Genomic DNA, 22191 nt, shown 5'->3' with positions numbered 1-22191 from the left:
CTTTCAAAATTTCTATCAACTGCTCTTCTTCTTGTAGAGATAAAGAGTTATTGATGATGACTGGCTTTGTTCCATCTTCTTCTAGAAAAACATATTTCAGATGTGATGGCAATCTTTTTAATTCTGGCGTCTTTGCTTTGACTTCTTCTTCCTTATCAATTATTTCAAAGATTGGATCTTCCACTGGACTCTTTTTCAATGTTTCCAAGTCCATAAGACATTCATCAATTAATTTCTCTTCTTCTTCATCTAAATCTTCACAAGCATCAATGAGAGTTTTCTCTAATGGAGAAATATTTCGCACCATCCTTTCTTGCACCATACAAACTTCATCAAGTTCATCAAATTGAAAACATGCTTTGTCATCATTTGGATATGTCATGGCCTTGGATACGTCAAAAGTGACTTCTTCATCATCAACTCTCAATTTAAGCTTACCATTTTCTACATCAATTAAAACTCTAGCAGTGTTCATAAAAGGTCTCCCAAGAATAAGAGGAACATCACTATTTCCTTCCATCTCCATCACAATAAAATCCACTGGGAATACAAATTTATCAACCTTCACTAGAACATCTTCAACCACTCCATATGGATATTTAAGAGACCTGTCCGCCAGTTGAAGAGCCATTCTGGTCGGTTTGATTTCCAAACCCTGAATTGTTCTGCACATGGATAGCGGCATTAAATTAATGCTAGCTCCTAAATCAATCAATGCTCTTCCAACTTTCAAATCTCCTATGGTGCATGGAATAGTGAAGCTTTCTGGATCTTTAAGTTTAGGAGGTAGTTTCTGTATGATTGCACTACAGTTACCCTGTACATTGATAGTTTCCTTTTCAGTGTACTTGTTTTTCTTTGTAAGAAGTTCCTTCAAAAACTTTGCATATGCTGGCATCTGTTGCAATGCTTCAGAGAATGGTATAATGATTTCCAGCTTCTCAAACAACTCCATGAATCTTTCCAACTGCTTTTCTTTCTCCTTCCTTGAATAACTCTTTGGATAAGGAAGTGGCTTTTCACCCTCTTTTTCTTTTTGTCTCTCCTCTCTCTTCTCTCTCTTTTTTTTCTCTCCTCTCATCTTCTTCTTTTTTCTTTTTCTCTCTCTCAACCCTTTCTTTCCACTCACATGTTTCTTTTTCACTCTCACTCTCATTTTCTTTCTCCTCTTTTTCTTTTTTTCTCTCCTCTAACACTTTACCACTTCTGGTCACAATAGTTTTACACTCCTTTATGAGATTATCATGTTTCATCTTGTCAACTATTCGCTCAACATAGATCTCCATATTTTTAAATGCAGCATCCACATTCTGACAATAAGATGCATTCGTCTTCAAGAATCTTTGGAAAGTCTCATCAAGTTTTGTTGTCTTCTCAGATGGAGTAGATTGCATTTGCCATTTTTGCTGTTGCCCTTGAACCATTGAGACCTGTTGTATTTCTTGTGGTATTTGAGAAAGCTTCATAATTACTTCTTCCAACTATTGAGAGATAATTCTATTTTGAATAAGCAAAGCATCATTTGATTGTAACAACTCCTTCTGACTAAGATATCCTCTTTCAATATTAAGTTCGTTGTCACTAGTAGCCATATTTTCAATAATTTCTGTTGCTTCCTCTGGAGTTTTCCATTTAATGTTTCCTCCTGCTGAGGCATCAAGCATCATCTTGGTTTGTGAACCAAGACCTCCAAGGAAGGTAAGGACTACTTCCACTTCATCGAATCCATGCGTGGGTGTTTTTCGTAGCAAGCTTTTGTATCTATCCCATGCATGACCCAGTGATTCTTCCATGCCCTGCCTGAATGAAGAAATCTCTTGCTTGCCTTTGTTCACCTTTGATTGTGGGAAGTATTTATTTAGAAACTTGGTTACCACTGCTTCCCACTCTGTGAAACTTCCCTTTGGAAAAGAATTTAACCAAAGCTTAGCATTGCCTCCTAATGAGAAAGGAAACAAGCTAAGTTTGATCACTTCATCTGGCACCCCATTGATTTTCACTGTGTTGCAGATCTCATTAAATGTAGTGAGGTGCTCATATGGGCTTTCATGAGATAACCCATTGAATTGATTGCTCTTCACCAGTTGGATCAATGCTGGTTTGACCTTCATGTTAGTTGCATTGACTCTAGGTCTAGCTATACTGTTAAAGTGCTGAGGTCCAGCTGTATTGGTGTAATCAGCAAGAGTTCTTCTGATATTATTGTTCTCTATATTTTCTATGCTATGGTCAGAACCTTGTGGTGATGGTTGCAACAGAGTTTCCGGAGGAGGGAAAAGTTCTCTAGATGTTCAGATTCTTCTCCTCCGTCTACTCTCGTCTAAACCTTCAAGAAGAGGTTCTGCAGTTATCTTGCTCCTAGTTCGAATTGTCTCCTGCATACACAAGAACACAAAACCCTAGAATATTTGGTTAGCACAAAAAGATATAGGAGAAGATATAAGATTCAGAGAATAAAATAAAATAAAATAAAATAAAATAAAATAAAATAAAACAAAAACAAAAAAAATAAAAACAGAAAAATAAAAACAGAAATTCAAAATTAAAGTCAAAGATAATCAATAATCACACAAATTAACCAGTTAAACCACGAGTCCTCGGCAACGGCGCCAAAAGCTTGATGACAAATTTATGAACACCGAAAAATGGCGCCACAAACTTGTTTAACAATCGGCAAGTGTGACCGAATCGTTTCAAGTAATAAACTCGGTAAGACCAAGTATCGTTCTCCCAAAGGACTCACGACCTAGTTTAGTTATGTGATTCGTTGATTATTTAAGACTTAAGAACGAAATAAGTGGAGTTTAATATGCAAAACAGAAAATAAACATGTATGCATGAATTTGATCAATGGCTAAAACAAAATACAAACACTTCAATGGAATATATGGATGAGTATGTTGTTGGGGTTATCAATTTCATCTTATCCACTCTCATATACTTTAGGAATTCAACATTCTTTTCATCATTGTTAATGCCACTCTCTAAATTACCTTGCAAGAAGGCTTATCCCTAATTACGAGTTCATACAATTCCTAGCATTCCTAATAATTAGTTCTTTTAGTGCAGGAGCTTAACGGCAACCAATATACTATTGGGAGAAATTCCCCAGATCTAGACTTCCCCGTACGTTCCCGTATCGACAAAATCAATAATCATGCATTGAATGAGTTAAACAAAGCAAGCATTGAGCAAAGAGGAAAAACCCTAACTAATGATGAAAGAAAGCATAGGTCTTAAATATAAGATGTAAAAACAAATTCCATATATGAGAGTTTCACAAGACTACATTGATTCCCCAACAACAATACAAGGTTTAGTTCACCATATTCATGGTGAGACTAGATGAATAATAATGAAAGAATGAAAGATAAAACCCTAGAAAGGTGAAGAGGTAGCCTGAGCATCCAAGATCCTCCTTCAAAGGGGTGGAAGAGATAGTGTTTGCTTCGTTTCTGCCAAAGATACCAACCCTAGGACGTCCTAAAGCTTATATACTATTATAAAATTACAGAAAATTTAGGCCCAAGCCCATAAGTGTGCCGCTCAGCGGTAAAGTACCGCTCAGTGGTAAGTGCGTGAGTTGGTTTCTTCCCCTCAGCGGCCATTTTGCCCCTCAACGGATCCCCCGTGAGCTTCTAAGTGCCGCTCAGCGGTAAACTGCCGCTGAGCGGCAGTTGCGGCTTCTCCTTTTGCACTTTTTGATGTCTTTTCTGATTTCATCTCTCTCCTTCTTCACTTCTTTCACCAAATTCACCTTAAAACCTGCACAAAAACACTGAAATCAAGCATAAACCTGTCCAGCTCTCTTATTTCTAAAAATATGAATAAAAGCATGATTTCAAGCTAGTTTCTAAGTGTTAAAGGTTGCTTTTAGTATCAATTTCAAGCATGAAAATAACAGTTTTTCAACTGTTATCAATATGTCATGCAGATAATACTCAACTAAGAGCGGGTTATACTCGGAACCAAGAATATGTTAAACTCATGTAATCTTTGTAAGATTAATGGAACCTCTTAAGAGTTCTTAAGGAAGAACTAGATGTAACTCAACACACATACACTCACAGACACAAACACACACACACGCACACACACAAACACACACCACACACACACACAGACACACGCACCTATATGTACGTATATGCATATATGTACGTATATTCATGTATATACATATATATATGTATATATTTCTATGTATATATATATATATATATGTATATATATATCACTCAATAGAATTGCAAAATAATCTGCCAAAAATATATACATATATATACACATATATACACACACACACATATATATATATATATATATATGTATATATATGTGTGTGTGTATGTATATGTGTATGTATATATTTCTATATATACATATATCACTCAATAGAATTGCAAAATAATCTGCCAAAAACATTTAACTATATAATAACTAGTAACTCATTACACGTATTGACATGTTAGACCTAATTATCCGAATCTAAACATTAATATATGATTTTTGGTGATTTTTGAACTTGTGATGGCCTGTACTACATGTAGAACCATTGCCAAAGAGTTTCACCCTACCACAAACAAGATTAGTCCCTTTAACCGTCATAAGAATCTGGAGACTATTCTAAATGATCTGACCTCCTACCTTGAATGGGTATTAGAGTATCAAGATAAACATTCAATATTGACTTCTTACATCAATGCACACATTGTTATATTTTCATCATCATTATTCGTATGCATATTTTTCGATAAATTTATCAATTCTTCTAAGATAAACATAATAAATCAACTATCATTTTTAACATTCAATATATCATACATTGAACTTATTAGAATAGAAAATATAAGAAAATAAAGTTAGGCTCTATAATTTCATGCAACGAGAATATCTACTCGCTCAGCAAGTAGTGTCTGAAAGCTCACTCGTCCAACGACCAGGTGTCTTGCCTATTGTAGTAATCACTGGAACTCACAAACTTATATTTTTCAAAAAGCCACCCAACAAGACTTGTTTCACCCAACTACTGTTATGTGAGTGAGCTCTCTGACTTTGATTTCACCCAACTACTGTTATGTAATTGAGCTCTCTAACTTTAGTTTTGCCCAATGACCACCAAGTTAGTAGCTCTTTGACTTTCTAAAACTTAAAACACTAAAGAAAACACAAACAACGCTAAATGTTGTTTACCTAAAAAGGCAAAACCACAAGAAGTGTTAACTCTTTCTAAATGATACCATGAGCTAAACATTACTTCGTCCAACGATGAAGTTTGTACTCAATGCTTGGTATCCTTATAAGAAAAGCTTAATATTAAAATGCTACCTCAACGGTAGAAAATCAAAAAGCACTTTATTGTTCTGAGCAAGCATTAAATGACATTAAATGCTCAACGTTCAAAAACAACAAAAGTGATATCTGATGAGTGGGCTGTGCATCACAAACCCAATCAGATCAGTAGTAGGTGTTGGTAACAAGAAATACATTCACGGAATGTTCTTATGTTAGGAAATTGTGACACAAGACCTACATCTAAACAAAAACATGAAAACGATAATAAAACATCAACCAAAAAGGAGTCTTTTACAGACTAAACGATATCAGCTAAACACACAAACATAACATTAAAAGATATGAAATCCTGAACAAACGATGAAAGCTTTTTGAAAACACCAAAACAAACAGGAAATAGGATATACTTGCTATACAAACTTCTATATTATCTTGTGCAAAACAATTGTTGTAAAGCGTTCACCTACCTCATCTTATAAGCATCAAAATAAATGTTGGAAAGAAGAAGATAAAAGAAGAACTTATCAGTTTATCAAAAGTCACGTCAAATGAGAAGTCAAATATGTTTTTTATAAAAGCTCTGAAAAACATGTCTGCTTTGACAAAAGACCTCATCCTATGACAGACATCCGCATCAATAGCCGAGAAAGAACAAATCTCGTGACAAGCTTTGTCAAACGGTCATATTATCAAATCTCAAGAAAAATTTTGTCATAACGACTATATTATCAATGTATATAAATAGAAGACAAGAAGAAGAAAATGTTGATGATGAAGATAAGGTGGATATGAAAATTTATCATCAATTGAGCAAAGAAATTTCTTTGAGCTACTAAAAGTAAAATTCCTCTAATTAGGAAGACTGAAAAAGAGAAGAGTTCAAGAAAAGAAATATATCCTCAAGCTTCACCAGAATATCCATTTAGAGGAAGAAGAGAGTAGTTAAATGAAACACCTAGAAATTCTCTCGAGTCTTATTGTAATATCAACTCACCTTGTGAGGGAAGAAAAAAGAGAAAAAGAGAAAAGTGAAAAAGGAAAGTCAAGCAATACTCTTAAGTTTCATTGTATCATTTTCTTACGTTTGTAAGGTGAGAGAAAAGTTTAAAGAGAAAAACTCCTACGATTGTTTAAACTGCATTGTAATGTAATCAAATTCTCTCTGTAGGAGTAATAGTCTCAACAACTTGTAAGCAATCTTTGATTGCAATTCTAGAGAGAATCAATTGATATATGAGAAAATAGTAAGTACAGACCCTAAACCCAAAATCATAGTTCATATAAAGTGTTTTATGAGTAAACTTGATTATGTAGTGTATGACGAGTTAGTTGAGAAACAGACTCACGGTTCATTTGTTGGCCATGGTCGTGATGATATACTCGCAATAGCCATTAGAAAGCCAAAGCACCTAGGTCGCGTGTGTGGCATTTAGGTGCAATTGGTCTTCATGATTACTTTGGTCCTCCACAAAGAAGTAACGAATCCTTGAGTCAGGAGGCCTTGGGGAAGATGTAGCTCTAAATGGAGGAAAGAATCAACTAACACATGGTAGCTATGGAGCAACACTTCATGGAACAACTTCAACAAAACCAACAAAAACAAAGAGCACTTAAAGAAAACCTTTAGTCCATGTAGCAAAATATGGATACCCACTGAAGCTCTAACAGGACGTCATGTAAACACAAAAGACTCATGATCTGCTACAGATCATACTAACTACACCTGATAGTATGAGCTATTGGATGATGGAAATCCCCCGCACGTAATGGCTATAGGACGACAACTTGAAAGAGGACAAATTATTCATAGTGCTTTGCTATTACCCCACTACGCACGTGTGATGATTGATGAGGTTCAAGATTCTCATGCATGAGTGCTTGTGCCAACTTCAAAAATCCAATTTGTGGGGAAGGCCTTAGAAATTTACAATTTGGCCTAAAGCATTGATCATGCCATGCTTTGGCCCACCACAAGTACTATATTGTTATTTTTAGTATTTTTATGTAACATTTTATAAATAAATGATCCATACCTTTGTAAATATTTATTTTAGTTCTTTTGTCCTGAGAACCAGGTCATGTGTCAACCTGTTATCCATGAAGATGATGACATGATAGAAGCAAATGATGATCCTTTAGAAAGGCTAATGACGAACTTAAACAGGTTGAGTAGAGGATCAGTAGAGCTAGAGTGAGAGTTAAGAGTATTTGATATTTATTGTCACATGCCATTATATATTACTCTAAATGATGAACTAGAGGTTATTGGGGGAGACAAAATATTGAATATTACAACCATATAATTATGGAGCACGTAAGATTTTTCATTGTCTTCCATATTTAAGTCTTAGAATTAAGACTTTTTAATATATACTTAATTGTCCTGTTATAGGTACATGGACACAGTCATCGTCGACCACGGTCGGGCTTCCATGTATGGTTTTATTGAACTTCAGACCATTCAATCTTCTGGAAACACACTTGAGAACAAGCAAACTTATTTGCAAACACGAATTTCTAAGTCAAAAAGAGAGATGTACCTTGCACCATACATTGATGGATAGGTGTTATAAAATGTAATATTTTATGAAGTAATGTTTAATCGACTAACTATTTGTGATTCATGGTAGGGCCAATTGGCACCTAATGGTGTTCACACCAAGACAATGCACAGTTGTATGGTTTTGTTTCCTACACAAGAAGATGAAACTTGAGTTGAAATCCATGTTACAAATGTCAGTGTTACTTTTTTTCATATCATCTACTTAGTTATATTAACACTAACCTATGTTTCAAATGTTTCCAATTTAATTAAAGTTGTTGGTAAGCCTAAAGGATAACAAATTCAAGTATTATATCCAAAGGTTGTAACTTATTCATTTTAAAGTCATTAATTTTCGGATGTCAAATTATGACCATGATATGTGATTATTATTTTTTGTCGTGTTTAGTGTAACAAGTAGCCAAATTCATGGGCATGTGGCTATTATGTCATGTATTGAATGAAAACCATCATTCGAGACGGAATTAGAGAATATTAGATTAAGGTAATAATATATACCTTTCATATATTACAAATCACCTCAAACTTTAAACATTAATATCCATACATAATGAAGTTGTGTTATTTATCTAATGGTTCAAGAATTCATCACTTATAACGGATGACAATGGAAAAGATAAGACAGGATTGAGCAATTTATCTACTATAATGATGGAGTTAGGACCCACAATAACAATAGTATTTTGCTTGAAAATTGTCTAGGACATATTTCTTATTATGAAAGTTTTAGTTTTGTTATAATAGTTTTAGCTTTGATATCTTTCGTGTTAGTAGTTACATTTTGTGTTAATAACTTTAATTTTGATATATATTATGTGTTGGAAATTTTTTGAACTGTGCTCGAATCTTTTATGTTTTTCAGGTTTTAGTAAATTGTAAATATAAAAAAGATTAAAAAAGTAACATTTGATGTATATTAATGTATTAACAGACGTCATAGAACGACGAACTATACCACAACCAACATTAATTAACATGTGTTAGTGCACTAAGAGACGATAAATATTAATTTTTAGTTAAAAGTGACGTCAATTGAACATCAGTCTATTGTGATACCTATTGTCAAGGATGTTAGACTTCCTAATAACTGATGTGGATTAAAGAGATGAAATTAAATACTAGTGTTGTTACCGAGTTTCTACATCTTGTACTAAGTTATATAAGCATTAACTTCTTTAATTTTAATTCAATGTATACATTACGTGCATATTAATATTCAATTTATCGACATGAATTTTTAGTCATTTCCTCCACTCACTAGTATCAAATTTCAAACCACGTCAATTTAATTAGTTCAATTTAATTAGTTGTCACTTCTACATTACAAAGTTGTCATATAAAATAATTAAATAATGAAGTATAATGCTAAGCTATTAAATTATTCTAGTAAAAAGAGGAGATAAAAAATAACAAAAAAAGAGAGAGAAGAAAGACACGTAATTTAAATTTAGGGATTTACAAGTTAACTTTAATCTCATTTGAATAACATTAAGTATGTAGAAGAAAAGTTTCATATATGTATATGCAAAAAAGAAATGAAAAAGGCGTATAGATAAGTATATTTCATAAAACATAATATATCAATGGTTACAAATTCCCTTTTATATTTTTTGTATTGTTTATTGTGTTCAAAATACACTAACTTTGATATATTGAAAAAGTTTTAAGTTTTTAATATATTTTAGGTTTAATGTCTCTGTAGGTCCTTATTTTGGTATGGAATCTCATTTAAGTCCCCTTTCTTTTTGCCGTCTCAATTGGGTCTTTATTTTTGTAAAATTGAAGCAATTAAAGGCCTGTCGTCAAATTGGACAAACGGCTGTTTAATTGTGCGTTACGTGGCATGAACAGTGTTTTCACTAATCACACGTGGAATTAAAAAAGAGTTTTGTATTAAAAATTTGGATTGAATCAGATTTAGGGAAGGGTAAAGTGTGAAAACTCATTCGTTAAAGTTCTGGTTTTTATATTGTTAATTAATCTCTGGAGCATTTATCTCCCTCATCCAAGCTTTTCTGATGTTCCATCATCATGCTGTGAGTGAAAGGTGTGTTACATTGAACTTAAACAAAACTTCGTTTCTGTCCACGAATATCAAGTAATAAGTCTTATCATCTCAAGGACACTTGAAATCAAGTTATCTGATAAGAAATTTGCATGAAATCAAGTCTTACCATCTAAGTCTAAAGCCACAAATGCTGCAATGATGTGGAAGATCATCAAATAATCCACTAATTACAGATGAATGGAATTCTCGTAACACTGCTTCAGAACACCGGTACAAGAACATACAGACGATGACATGGTTGACTCATCATAAGCCACTTGGTTCAATCCCAAGTCCTGACCTTTCCTAGATGAATCAAATCCCTAATTCCCAAATGAATCAATCTGCAGAGAAAACAGATGAATCAAATCCCTAATTTCAATTTAAAAAAAACCCTAATCTGAAACTCAACCAAGAACGTGATCCGCACCACCCACGAGAACGGCCATTGAGATGTCGAAACGAACCCTCCCTCCTTGCACCACGAAGCGGACCGACCAACGTCCTCGTGCAGTCGCCGCGACCTTGCTGCTCCATCGATTTGTTATCGTCGCGCCTCCGCTGCCCCTCCACAAGGTCTCTGCCTGTGCTCGAAAACGCAGAATATTCTCTCCCCCAACGTTGAGTCTGTTTGCGTCAAAGGAGAAAGGGAAGAAGCTTCAAGCTTTTGGAGTTTTGCTTTTAACTGGAACAAAGAAGAGATGAGAAAGAGTTTTCCCTTACGCGACCTTGGGGCTGCACTTAAATTTTTTTTACATTTTCTCCACTTTGCCCTTCCCTAAATCTGATTCAATCCAAATTTTTAATACAAAACTCTTTTAATTCCACGTGTGATTAGTGAAAACATTGTCCACAGGTAACGCACAATTAAACGGCCGTTTGTCCAATTTGACGGCAGGCCTTTAATTGCTCCAATTTTACAAAAATGAGGATCCAATTGAGACGACAAAAAAAAAAGAGACTTAAATGAGATTTCGGACCAAAATAAGGACATACAGAGACATTAAACTTATATTTTAAAACATTAAATGTATCTTAAAAACAACACCAAAAAGTCATTAGGAATCTAAACATTTAAATACTAAAGGATACATTATTTAAAAATTGAATTTATCAACTTTTCATTGTTCAGCATGTGCTGCCAATTGAGTAACGATGGGAAGTTGCCTCTAGTACAAGGTGACAATCATCGATAGTTAATGTTGTGTTTGACAACTTTCTAAACCTACAAGAAAAGCGTCCCAGATTATATCAACATAGAGGCCTAAATCGTTTAGTTCTTGAAAGAATCAACAACCATGTGATGACAAGGACAAGGGATGCACCTTAAAACTGGTACGATGTTTTCCTTATTCTCTCTCCTTCACCAGGGGAGTTTCTACATCACAACTATGGCTTCTCTCACTCCTCTTCTTCCATTTCTTTTCCCTTTTCTGGCAACTTCTTTTGTCACAGTTTTTGCCTTTCAGGTCTCAATCAAACCTACAAATTTGTCTCCTTTAAGTTGCCCTGCTAAGATCCTAACATGTAATGCCTCCCTCTACCACATATCCTGTTAGGTTCTTTTAGGCAAAGAGCCGTAACAGATAATTCTCCCTTCTCACAACACTCAAACAATAACCAAGAAATTAAATGTATGAGTATTTCATTAATTCTGTAAAGTATGTCAAACAGAATGACAAGTAAGAATCCCAAGGAAGCCTCCCTTCCTCCACTGGAAAATGTCCAGTCTAATTTCCCAAGAGTAAAATATCTCATAAAAAAAACCCCTCTCCACTTATTCTACTACTATTTATACTATCTTGCCCCTCTAACAAACTTCTAACAGACTTTCCCTCTTAACTTCCTTTCCCGCCTTTATTTCTCCTAACATACACTTTTATTCCTCTATCAATACCCCCCTCCATCTCAGCAACCTTGTCCTCAAGGTTGAAATCCGGAAACTGGTGCTTGATGTACCGTTCCTCTTCCCAAGTTGCTCCTTCTACTCCACCCTCCTGCCACTGGATCAGAACTTGGGACACCTTTTCTCCTTGTTGATCTTTGTCTCGCCTCTGCAATACCTTCAAAGGTCTGTATAATGGACCTTGCACCTGTAATTCTTCCGGCAATTCTCCTTCCACCTTATTCTCCCCTACAGCTTTCTTCAATTGTGACACATGAAAGATCGGGTGTATTCTGGCTGTTTCTGGCAGCTGCAATTTAAAAGCCACTGGACCCACTTGTTTTTCAACCAAGAAAGGTCCGTAATAACGAGCAGACAGTTTGGGATGCAACTTGGTTGGCATTGACACTTGTCTATGGGGCCTTATCTTAAGGAAGACCCAATCTCCTTCTTTCACACTAGACTCCTTCCTCTTTCTATTCGCATACTGCACCATCCGTTCTTGCGCTCTAGCCAAATGATGTTGCAATTGCTTGAGAGCTTCATCTCTCGTTTGTAAGTCCTGTGCCACCGCTTCTACCACCGTTTCTCCTGGAATGAATCTGTTTAGTGTAGGTGGGGCTCTGCCATAAACCGTCTCAAAAGGAGTGCATTTTGCTGCTCCTTGATAGCTGGTATTATACCAGTATTCAGCCCATGCTAACACGGTGTTCCATGCCTTCGGTTGTTCTGAACAGAAACACCGTAAATAGGTCTCCAATATCCTATTCAATACCTCAGTTTGGCCATCCGTTTCCGGATGGTAGGCAGTACTCATTCTCAATTTGGTGCCCTGAATTCGAAACAGCTCCTTCCAAAAAATGCTAATGAAGAGAGGATCCCGGTCACTAACAATTGATACGGGTATCCCGTGCAATCGCACCACCTCTCTTACGAAAATTTCTGCAATTACCTTTGCTGTATAAGGATGCTTGATGGGGATAAAGTGCCCATATTTGCTCAACCTGTCCACCACCACCAGTATCGTGTCGAACCCCTGAGATTTTGGCAATTTAACCACAAAATCCATACTTACTTCTTCCCATATTGCCTTGGGGATTGGCAATGGTTGTAGAAGCCCCTGGGGAGATGATGCCATATATTTGTGTTGCTGACAGATCAAACAAGCAGCTACATAATCGGTCACCCTCTTCTTCATACCCCTCCAGTGAAAAGCCTGAGCGAGTCTCCTATATGTTCGATATACCCCTGAATGGCCCCCTATAGTCGAATCATGGAATTCTGCTAAAAGCTTGGGTATCCATTCAGACTTCTCTGAAAGCACGAGCCGTCCTTTAAAATGTAATCTCTCGTTCTCCATGGTGTAAGCGGGATGGGAGTCAGGATCTTGTTTTATCTCTTCCATTATTTTTTTCAGTCCTTCATCATTCTCTACTTCCTCCAAAAGCTCTTGAAAATCAGGCCAATATGGCCTGGATATACCTTGCAGCATCTTATCCCCTTCTCCCCCATCTTCACCTTTTCTAGATAATCCATCGGCCACTCTGTTTGAAGCTCCCGTTCTATAATAGATATCAAACTCATACCCCATGAGTTTTGCTAACCAGTTCTGCTGGTTTTGAGTGGTTATGCGTTGCTCCAACAAATGTTTCAGGCTTTTCTGGTCTGTAAATACACTGAAACGTCTTCCCAGTAAATACGGACGCCAGTGTTGAATGGCTAGCACCAGTGCCATCAACTCCTTCTCATACACCGACTTGCCCAATGAGCCTTCTGACAATGCCTTGCTGTAATAAGCTATGGGGTTCTTGTTTTGTGACAATACCGCTCCTATTCCTTTCCCGGAAGCATCACATTCCACTTGAAACGCCTGTGAAAAATCAGGCAGAGCTAGTACAGGAGCAGTAGTGACTGCCTTCTTCAATGCTTGCATGGCTGCCTCCCCCATTTCCGTCCACTCAAACTTCCCCTTTTTTAAGAGATCTGTGAGAGGTCTCGCGATCTTCCCATAATCTTTTACAAATCTTCTATAGTAACCGGTGAGTCCTAAGAAACCTCTCAGCTCTTTGATACATCTGGGCGCTGGCCAATCAGTCACCGCTGACACCTTCTCACCATCCATCTCAACTCCTTGCTTTGATATCAGATGACCCAAATAGCGAATCTGTCTCTTACCAAATTCGCATTTTTTCTTGTTTGCAAATAGCCTATGTTGCCGCAGCACCTCCATCACTTGTCTGAGGTGATCTTCATGAGCTTCCCACGATTTGCTGTACACAAGGATGTCGTCAAAAAAGACCAACACACTCTTCCTCAAGAAAGGTCTCAACAGTGAATTCATCATATCCTGGAAAGTGGCCGGAGCGTTTGTGAGGCCGAAGGGCATTACGAGGAATTCGTAATGTCCCACATGAGTCCGAAACGCTGTTTTTGGGACATCGTCTTCCTTCATCCGTATTTGATGGTACCCCGATTTAAGGTCCACCTTGGAAAAAAAATCTGCTCCATGAAGTTCATCTAATAATTCTTCAATCACGGGTATGGGGTATTTGTTTGGGATGGTAACTTTGTTTAAAGCTCTGTAATCAATACAGAAACGCCAGCTCCCATCTTTTTTTTTAACTAAAATAACCGGGCTAGAATATGGGCTGTTACTGGGCCTGATAATGCCCAAGCCCATCATCTCCTGTACCTGTTTTTCTATTTCAGCTTTCATCAGATGAGGGTATCTATACGGTCTTACGTTTACAGGTTCGGTGCCTTCTTTAAGGGTTATCTGGTGATCAACCCGCCTGACAGGAGGAAGTCCCTGCACTTCCTCGAACACTACCTCGAATTCCTGCAAAATTTCCTCTAAATTTTGTTTTTGCATGATGGTTAAGTCTTCTTCCCTTAGCTGTCCCTCTGCTGTTTCAGCTTTATACATACTCCATACCACCGCCACTGTCTCTATCTCAGCTTCCTTTTGCAACATTTCAGGGGTAATTAATTTTTTCATTAATGTGCTGTCCCCCCTTAACACCACCTCAGCATCTGCTGACCCATACTTCAATGTCATCTTCTTCCAATCCACCCTTATCTCTCCCAATTTTGCTAACCACGCCACTCCCAACACTACATCCACTCCACCTAAATCAAATATGTAGAAATCCTCTCGCACTTCCGCTCCCTCCAACGCCACCGACAGCCCTTTGCAACACCCTTGTGTCTCCTTTCTCTGGCCATCTCCCAAACATACCCGATAGGGTGGCGTCTCCTCTTTCTCTAACCTCAGTTCGTCGACCAAGTGAGCTGAGATAAAATTATGACTCGCCCCGCTGTCGATTAATACGATGATCCTCCGCTCTCGAACCCATCCAGCCATCTTCATGGTGTTGGATTGCGTCACCCCCCCGGCTGAATAGACCGACAGCTCCATGCAACACTGTTCTGCTTCTTCCATCGTCTCCGCATCTTCCTCGTCGTCATCGGCTCCCATAATCATCACCTTAAAACTCCTCTCTGCGCAGCGATGCCCGGGACTATACGGTCCGCCACAGTGAAAGCAACGGCCCTCCTCCCTCCTTTTGAGATATTCCGAATATGGCAGTGTTCGCACTCCGCGATTCGACCCGCCACCACCGGACGTACTTTCGACTTTCGAACCGGCGGTTCTGGTCGTTGCCTCTTTCTTCTGACCCATACCTCCATTGCTGCTTGTGCGTCCCTCCGATGGCCCCCGATAGATCTCCGTGCTAGCCACTGTTCCCCCACTGACAGCGTATTTTCCCCACGTTGGTCCTCCTTTACTCCCCGCGCCTCCTTTGATCACCCTCGATATCAGCCCCGATTGTTCTACGTCTCGTGCCCTCTCCATTGCGGTTAATAAATCGCGAGGGTCGTATGGTCGGACAAGATCCCTTAATTCCTCTTGGAGTCCCGCAAAGAAATACCCCAGCAACTGTTCCTCCGTCACGCCATCCGCTTGAGCCACCAGGATTTCGAACTCCCGAACATATTCCGCCACCGATTCTCGTTGTCTCACTGCCGCTAATTTTTCGAAGATCGTTCCCCGGTGTCTACCTCCAAATCTCCTGACCATCGCCTCCGTTAACGTCGCCCAGGTATGTTTCTTAACTTTCTTCCGCCAAAAACGAAACCAGTAGTTCGCTTCTCCCTCCATGCAAATGTACACCAGTTTCATCTTCTCCTTTTCAGTTACACTCTGTATTTCAAAAAACTTCTCTGCTCTCGCAATCCATCCCGTCGGATCGATCCCTTCGAAAGTGGGTAATTCCACTCTCTTCATCCAACTCTTCTGTACATCCGCCCTTTCTTCCTCCGATTCATCCTCCGATTCGTCCTCCTCCGTCTCTCGACTTCCATTAACCGAATGACTGCCCTCCGAACTCCTTCCCTGGTTCCTTCTTCTCTCATGTTTCCCCAATCGTCTTCCACGGTCGCGATTCCCGTCTCGAGCCCTTCCTCTCATCTCCTCTCGAATCTCTTCCAACATGGCTTCCATGGACTCGAACTTTCCTTCCCACCTTTCCTCCAGTGCATTCATCTTGTTCTCCATCGCGCAACTCCTCCGATCTGGATCCGGCAGGTCGGACCAAATCTGTTAGGTTCTTTTAGGCAAAGAGCCGTAACAGATAATTCTCCCTTCTCACAACACTCAAACAATAACCAAGAAATTAAATGTATGAGTATTTCATTAATTCTGTAAAGTATGTCAAACAGAATGACAAGTAAGAATCCCAAGGAAGCCTCCCTTCCTCCACTGGAAAATGTCCAGTCTAATTTCCCAAGAGTAAAATATCTCATAAAAAAAACCCCTCTCCACTTATTCTACTACTATTTATACTATCTTGCCCCTCTAACAAACTTCTAACAGACTTTCCCTCTTAACTTCCTTTCCCGCCTTTATTTCTCCTAACATACACTTTTATTCCTCTATCATATCCCATAATCTCACCATTCAGCAAATTGCCTCTTTTTACTCGGTTACTTCTTCCCATATCACACCTATAAAACATGGCACCAAACAAGACTACCTCATCACAGTACCTTGTTCATGCAAACATACGAGTGACCTTAGCGGATATTTCTATGACACCACCTACAAAGTAAGGCCACATGACACTTTTGTGAATATTTCAAACCTCGTTTTCAGTGGCCAAGCTTGGCCAGTTAATGGTACATTGAATCCAGATGAAAATATAGCAATACACCTTCCATGTGGGTGCTCAGAAAGTGACTCTCAAATTGTTGTCACCTATACAGTTCAGCCAGATGATACACCAACAATGATTGTTAATCTGCTAAATGCTTCACTGGCTGACATAATGAGCATGAACAAGGTTCTGGCTCCGAACTTTAAATTCATAGACGCTGGTTGGGTTCTGTTTGTTCCCAAGGGATCCAAAGGGCTATTACATAGTACTGCTGCTGTCAATGGTGAGCTCTCTGCTTCTTCCTCTGCAATATTCCACAATGCATGATTTACTAATTTACCTTTTTATATAAATTGTGTGCAAAATTTACCTGTTTACCTTGTTTGCAGAAAAGAAACTTAAGTGGACAACAACAATAATTGGTATCTTAGCGGGAGTGACATTACTTTCGGTTACTACAACCATCATTCTCATTGTCAGGGTAAATAAAGTGAATCAAATGATCAGTGAAGATTCACACCTTATCTCCAGAAGATCAATGGCCAATAGAACTATTTCCTCAAAGTATAACTTTCAAAAGGAATGTTTAGAAGGTAACTGAATTGCAGTTTTGGTAACAGATGCAACTTAGGATTCAAATATATTTTTTTTAGTCATAATCTCTGTCATCAATACACTGTAAGAGAAAGACCGTTATACTTATGCTAAATTTTGGCGCAGATGTAATTTCATTAGAATCAGAAAGACCAATAGTATACAACCTTGAGGAGATTGAAGAGGCTACGAATAACTTCGATGAAAGTCGAAGAATAGGAAGTGGTGGATACGGAAGTGTTTATTTTGGAGTATTAGGGAACAAGGTACGCAAATACCAAGTACATTCTTTAATGATCCTCAGCAATGCAAGCACATCCTTTGGTGTGTTGACTAAAAGCTATATATCATTTAACTGCAGGAAGTTGCTGTGAAGAAAATGAGGTCCAATAAATCTAAAGAGTTCTATGCAGAACTCAAGGTCTTATGTAAGATCCACCATATCAACATTGTAAGTAACAGTTCTGATGATATTTTCTTTGACCAGGTGTTGAGAGTTCTTTTGTTTGAATATAACACTGATATATGATGTATCAAAGAGCCAGAATTCGATCAATGTCCAAAGCTAAGTTTAAACATGTTGAAATGCAATAAATAAAAGTGTGTTGTTTGTTTTGAGAAAAATAAAACGGTGCTTTTGATAATGACTACTACAGGTGGAGCTGTTGGGATATGCAAACGGAGAAGATGACCTCTATTTGGTGTATGAGTACGTTCCAAATGGATCTCTCAGTGATCATCTTCATAATCCATTACTAAAAGGTACCATTTTTCCTTTCCTAGCAAAACTAAACGCAAAAACTGTTCCAGGAAAAACCACAGAAGCAGAAGAATTATAAGAGTTTGTCCTTGACAAAGCTATTGATTAGTTCAGGAAAAAATGTAAACAGTTATAAGATATATTTAGAGAAATTTGAAGCATGATACTTGAACAGGGAACCAGCCTCTTTCTTGGAGTGTTAGGGTTCAAATTGCACTGGATGCTGCAAAAGGTCTTGAATATATACATGACTATACAAAAGCACGATATGTGCACCGTGACATAAAGAGTAGCAATATTCTACTTAATGACAAGTTCAGAGCAAAGGTACTTGTCAAATTACATTTCTCCAATCAAGTCTGTGTGCTAAATTTAGTTCTCATCATTGTACTTGACATTGGATTCAAAGGTTGGAGATTTTGGACTTGCAAAGCTGGTAGACAGAACCGATGATGAAAATTTTATAGCAACCAGACTTGTAGGAACACCAGGCTACCTTCCACCAGAGTAAGGTTTTATGCATTTCAATCATCACTAGAATTTCACTCCATTATAACACAAAAGCTAGACACCTCTTTTGAGCACAATCTTTTTATTTATTCATTCTGACATTGTTTTTCACCTTCTAAGGTCTCTTAAGGAGCTTCAAGTGACCCCAAAAACCGATGTGTTTGCGTTTGGAGTGGTGCTTTCAGAGCTGTTAACAGGGAAACGAGCATTATTCCGAGAAAGCCAAGACGAGATTAAAATGAAATCACTCATTAGTGTTGTAAGTGTTGAGGAAATAATCAAAATGATTGGTCCAGTTTGAAATTCCTTGGCTGAAAGCTGAGTGAACAATCTCATTCACTGAAATTTTTTGATTGAGGTTTCTTTTCGTGACTTTCAGGTTAATAAAATATTCCAAGATGATGAACCAGAGATTGCCTTAGAAGATGCCATAGATAAGAATCTGGAAGCAAGCTATCGGATGGAAGATGTCTACAAGGTACTAAGATTCATCTATGGCCGTAAAAGTTAGAAATAATTGTTTTAAAATATTAAAAGAAGGTTTAATACATCATTTGGTCCCTACTTTTAAGGGTTTGGTTCAAAGTGATCATACCTTTTAGAAAAGTTCAGTAAGACCCCATATTTCGTTAAAAAATGTTTAATCCGGTCCTTTTCGCTCACGCCGTTAAAAACATAACGGTGCAAATGCCACCGTGACCAAACCTGAGTGAGCTGTGCAGTTTGATAAATGTGTGGCACGTTTGAAGAGGTTGCACTATGTAAATATTTCAAAAAAATTGAAATGATGTAAGTTAGGTGCAAATCCCAACAACCACCACTGTCGGACCAAGACCAGTGGGGAACTGCACCGACATATCCTGGTGGGTACTGGAGGGAATCTGGTGAGACCCGGGGGTACGGGGGAGCAACTAGCTGGGTATCCTCAACGACGATGGCAACGGGGGAGGAAGAACGCGCGGCCTCCGACGACTTGTGTGCGAAATAAGAAGCAACCCTAAACTACATTCCAAAACAACTCGAGAGAGTGCGCAAGAGAGAAACCACCACTTTTTGTCCTCCACCATGAGCGTAATGAGTAATAGAGAGAAGATTGTCAGTACCAAGGAGTTGTGCAAGGCCCTTGTTGCAATCACGGGATTTTCTAGGAACCAAGGGGCATTTAAAGAATTCACTGAAAAACCCAGGTAAGGGGAGTTAACTTTTTGATGTATTGATTGAGCATGATGTATTTCCTTTGAAACTTGTTAATCTTAAAAACAGTGTGGATAGAGAATACCCAATTGGAAGGTTGTGGGTTGCTAAGGAAAAAATGGTTTGGGATGTTATTCCCAGAATATGAATGCACTGGTTGAAGGATTAGAGTGCATGTGGTTTTGTAGTAAGGGATAAGTGCATATCGTGAATCTTTGGAGGATAGTCGTGCGTTAGCTAGGTTATTAAGAATGTAAGTAGAGCAGGAAGTGTTAACGTGTTGTATGAGTGAAATATGACAATAGAGTGCATTGGTGATGGGTTGTGCTCTCAATAGAGATACCAACATAGGTTTATGGGTATAATAAATTATTATTTTGTAATTGCATGGAATGTTTGATGGGTATTAAAGGTATGAAAGTGGTATAAATGTTGAGTAATGTATTGTCATCACATAATGGTATGAGTGCATGTTTTCTTTTTGCAAGTGAAGAGTTTCAATCCATGTGGGGGCCAAGGTAAGATGAAGAGAAATATTATATTTTCTTCCTGTATAGTGTAGACGTTGGAATCCAGAGAGTTAGAAAGGGGTTCTTGATATTGGAATTTAATGGTTTTCGTGGTACCTACCTTAGGAGGGAAATCATAATATGGTTAATACCAAGTGCATGAAATTGTTGTTGTGCATGTGCTGCTATGTCCCTTGTTGATAGGTAAAGTACGCAAATGATATTATGGGGTTGCATGGGTGGATTATAAGAATGGTGAAGGGTTACAGGCTAATTAAGGTTTTCGTTATGCAGATTTTAAATTTTGGGTCTATAAAATATGTTTAGGGAAGCTAAAGTAGTTTTCTTTAAAGATATAAAGATTGATGAGAGAGGTGTAGAGGTTATCTAATGGTCATGATTTTGTTGTTAATAAGCAAGGATTCTTTGTTTTAGTTATATTGATATCATCTTAACAGTGAAATATCTAGTTTTATGAGTTTCAAAAATTATATCATTATTGAGTTATTATTAAGTGAAATAGTATATAGGGTGATAAAGGGTGAAATCTGAAGGTAGGTGTATAAAACTAGTGCACTGTTGGGGAATGTCCAGAAGAATATTCTATCTCTAATCAATACATCATTATCTCTTTCTTCAACCATTAAAAGCCATTTACGTTTCTCTCTCTGCATTTAATTCTTCAAACAGTCATTTACGTTTCTTTCTCTGTATTTAATTCTTTCAGCCACGTATTCATCAAGCTCACTCAGGTTTGGCCACAGTGGCATTTGTACTGTTATGTTTTTAACGGCGTAAGCGAAAAGGACCAGATTGAATATTTTTTAACGAAATATGCAACTTTACTAAACTTTTTTAAAAGGTAGGATCACTTTGAACCAAACCCCTAATAGGGACCAAATATTAAACTAAAGCATATTAATTACCAAAATAAATATCTCTATTATTATAATGTATATTATTGGGTGTGATATGAATATAATGTTGCAGATGGCAGAAATAGCTGAGTGGTGCTTGCAAGAAGATCCAATAGAGAGGCCCGAAATGAGGGATATAATTGGAGCACTCTCTCAGATTGTGATATCCTCAATAGAGTGGGAAGCATCCCTATGTGGAAATAGCCAGGTCTTCAGCGGGCTGTACAGTGGAAGATGAAGATGAAGATGAAGATTAGGGTTTGCAATTATTGCTTCAACTCTAAGAGGAGAAGAGTTGAATAAAGCTTTTTCAAAAGTTCTTTCCAACAAGGTATTTAGTAGATGAGTATATGAAAGTTGTCTAATAGTTTTAGAAATAGTTCATAAATATTTTTACAAATCTTAATCAAATTGTCAATGACTTATACATATGTAATAGAAATAACCATAAACATTTTTATTTTTTATATTAGATCATCAACAGAAATAACCGTAAACATTTTTTTATTTTTTATATTAGTTTATCTCAAGTTCAGTTTCCTTTATTAATAGTGAATATTTTTACTAATAAATCAAGGGTTAAATATGTTTTTAGTCCCTAAACTATCAAGCGATTTTGGGTTTAGTCCCTCTTTCAAACTAAGGTACATTTTAGTCCTCCTTCTTAAGGAAACTTTGATTTTAGTCCTTCAAACCCAACGGCGTTAAAAAAAGGTCGAGGTGGCTAACGGTGAAATTGTACGATTTTTTTTTCTGATATT

The 22191-nt window shown here is 37.5% G+C and overlaps 1 protein-coding gene across 1 annotated transcript; it reads left to right on the top strand.

Annotated features, from left to right (window-relative positions):
• The first annotated feature begins 11296 nt into the window (after positions 1–11296).
• LOC124841901 (lysM domain receptor-like kinase 3) lies at positions 11297–21668 on the top strand. The gene is made up of 11 exons (XM_088104193.1): positions 11297–11451; positions 16730–17229; positions 17336–17539; positions 17667–17806; positions 17902–17991; positions 18197–18302; positions 18476–18627; positions 18710–18807; positions 18931–19069; positions 19190–19288; positions 21504–21668. Exons 1-11 carry the CDS (start codon positions 11297–11299, stop codon positions 21666–21668), a joined length of 1848 nt encoding a protein of 615 aa, XP_087960319.1.
• The last annotated feature ends 523 nt before the right edge of the window (positions 21669–22191 follow it).

This window comes from Vigna umbellata, chromosome 1 (genome assembly GCF_029865625.1).
Source record: "Vigna umbellata cultivar VRB3 chromosome 1, Vumbellata_1.0, whole genome shotgun sequence".
Classification (NCBI taxonomy): Eukaryota; Viridiplantae; Streptophyta; class Magnoliopsida; order Fabales; family Fabaceae; genus Vigna; species Vigna umbellata.
This window is presented reverse-complemented; position numbering and strand designations above follow the sequence as displayed.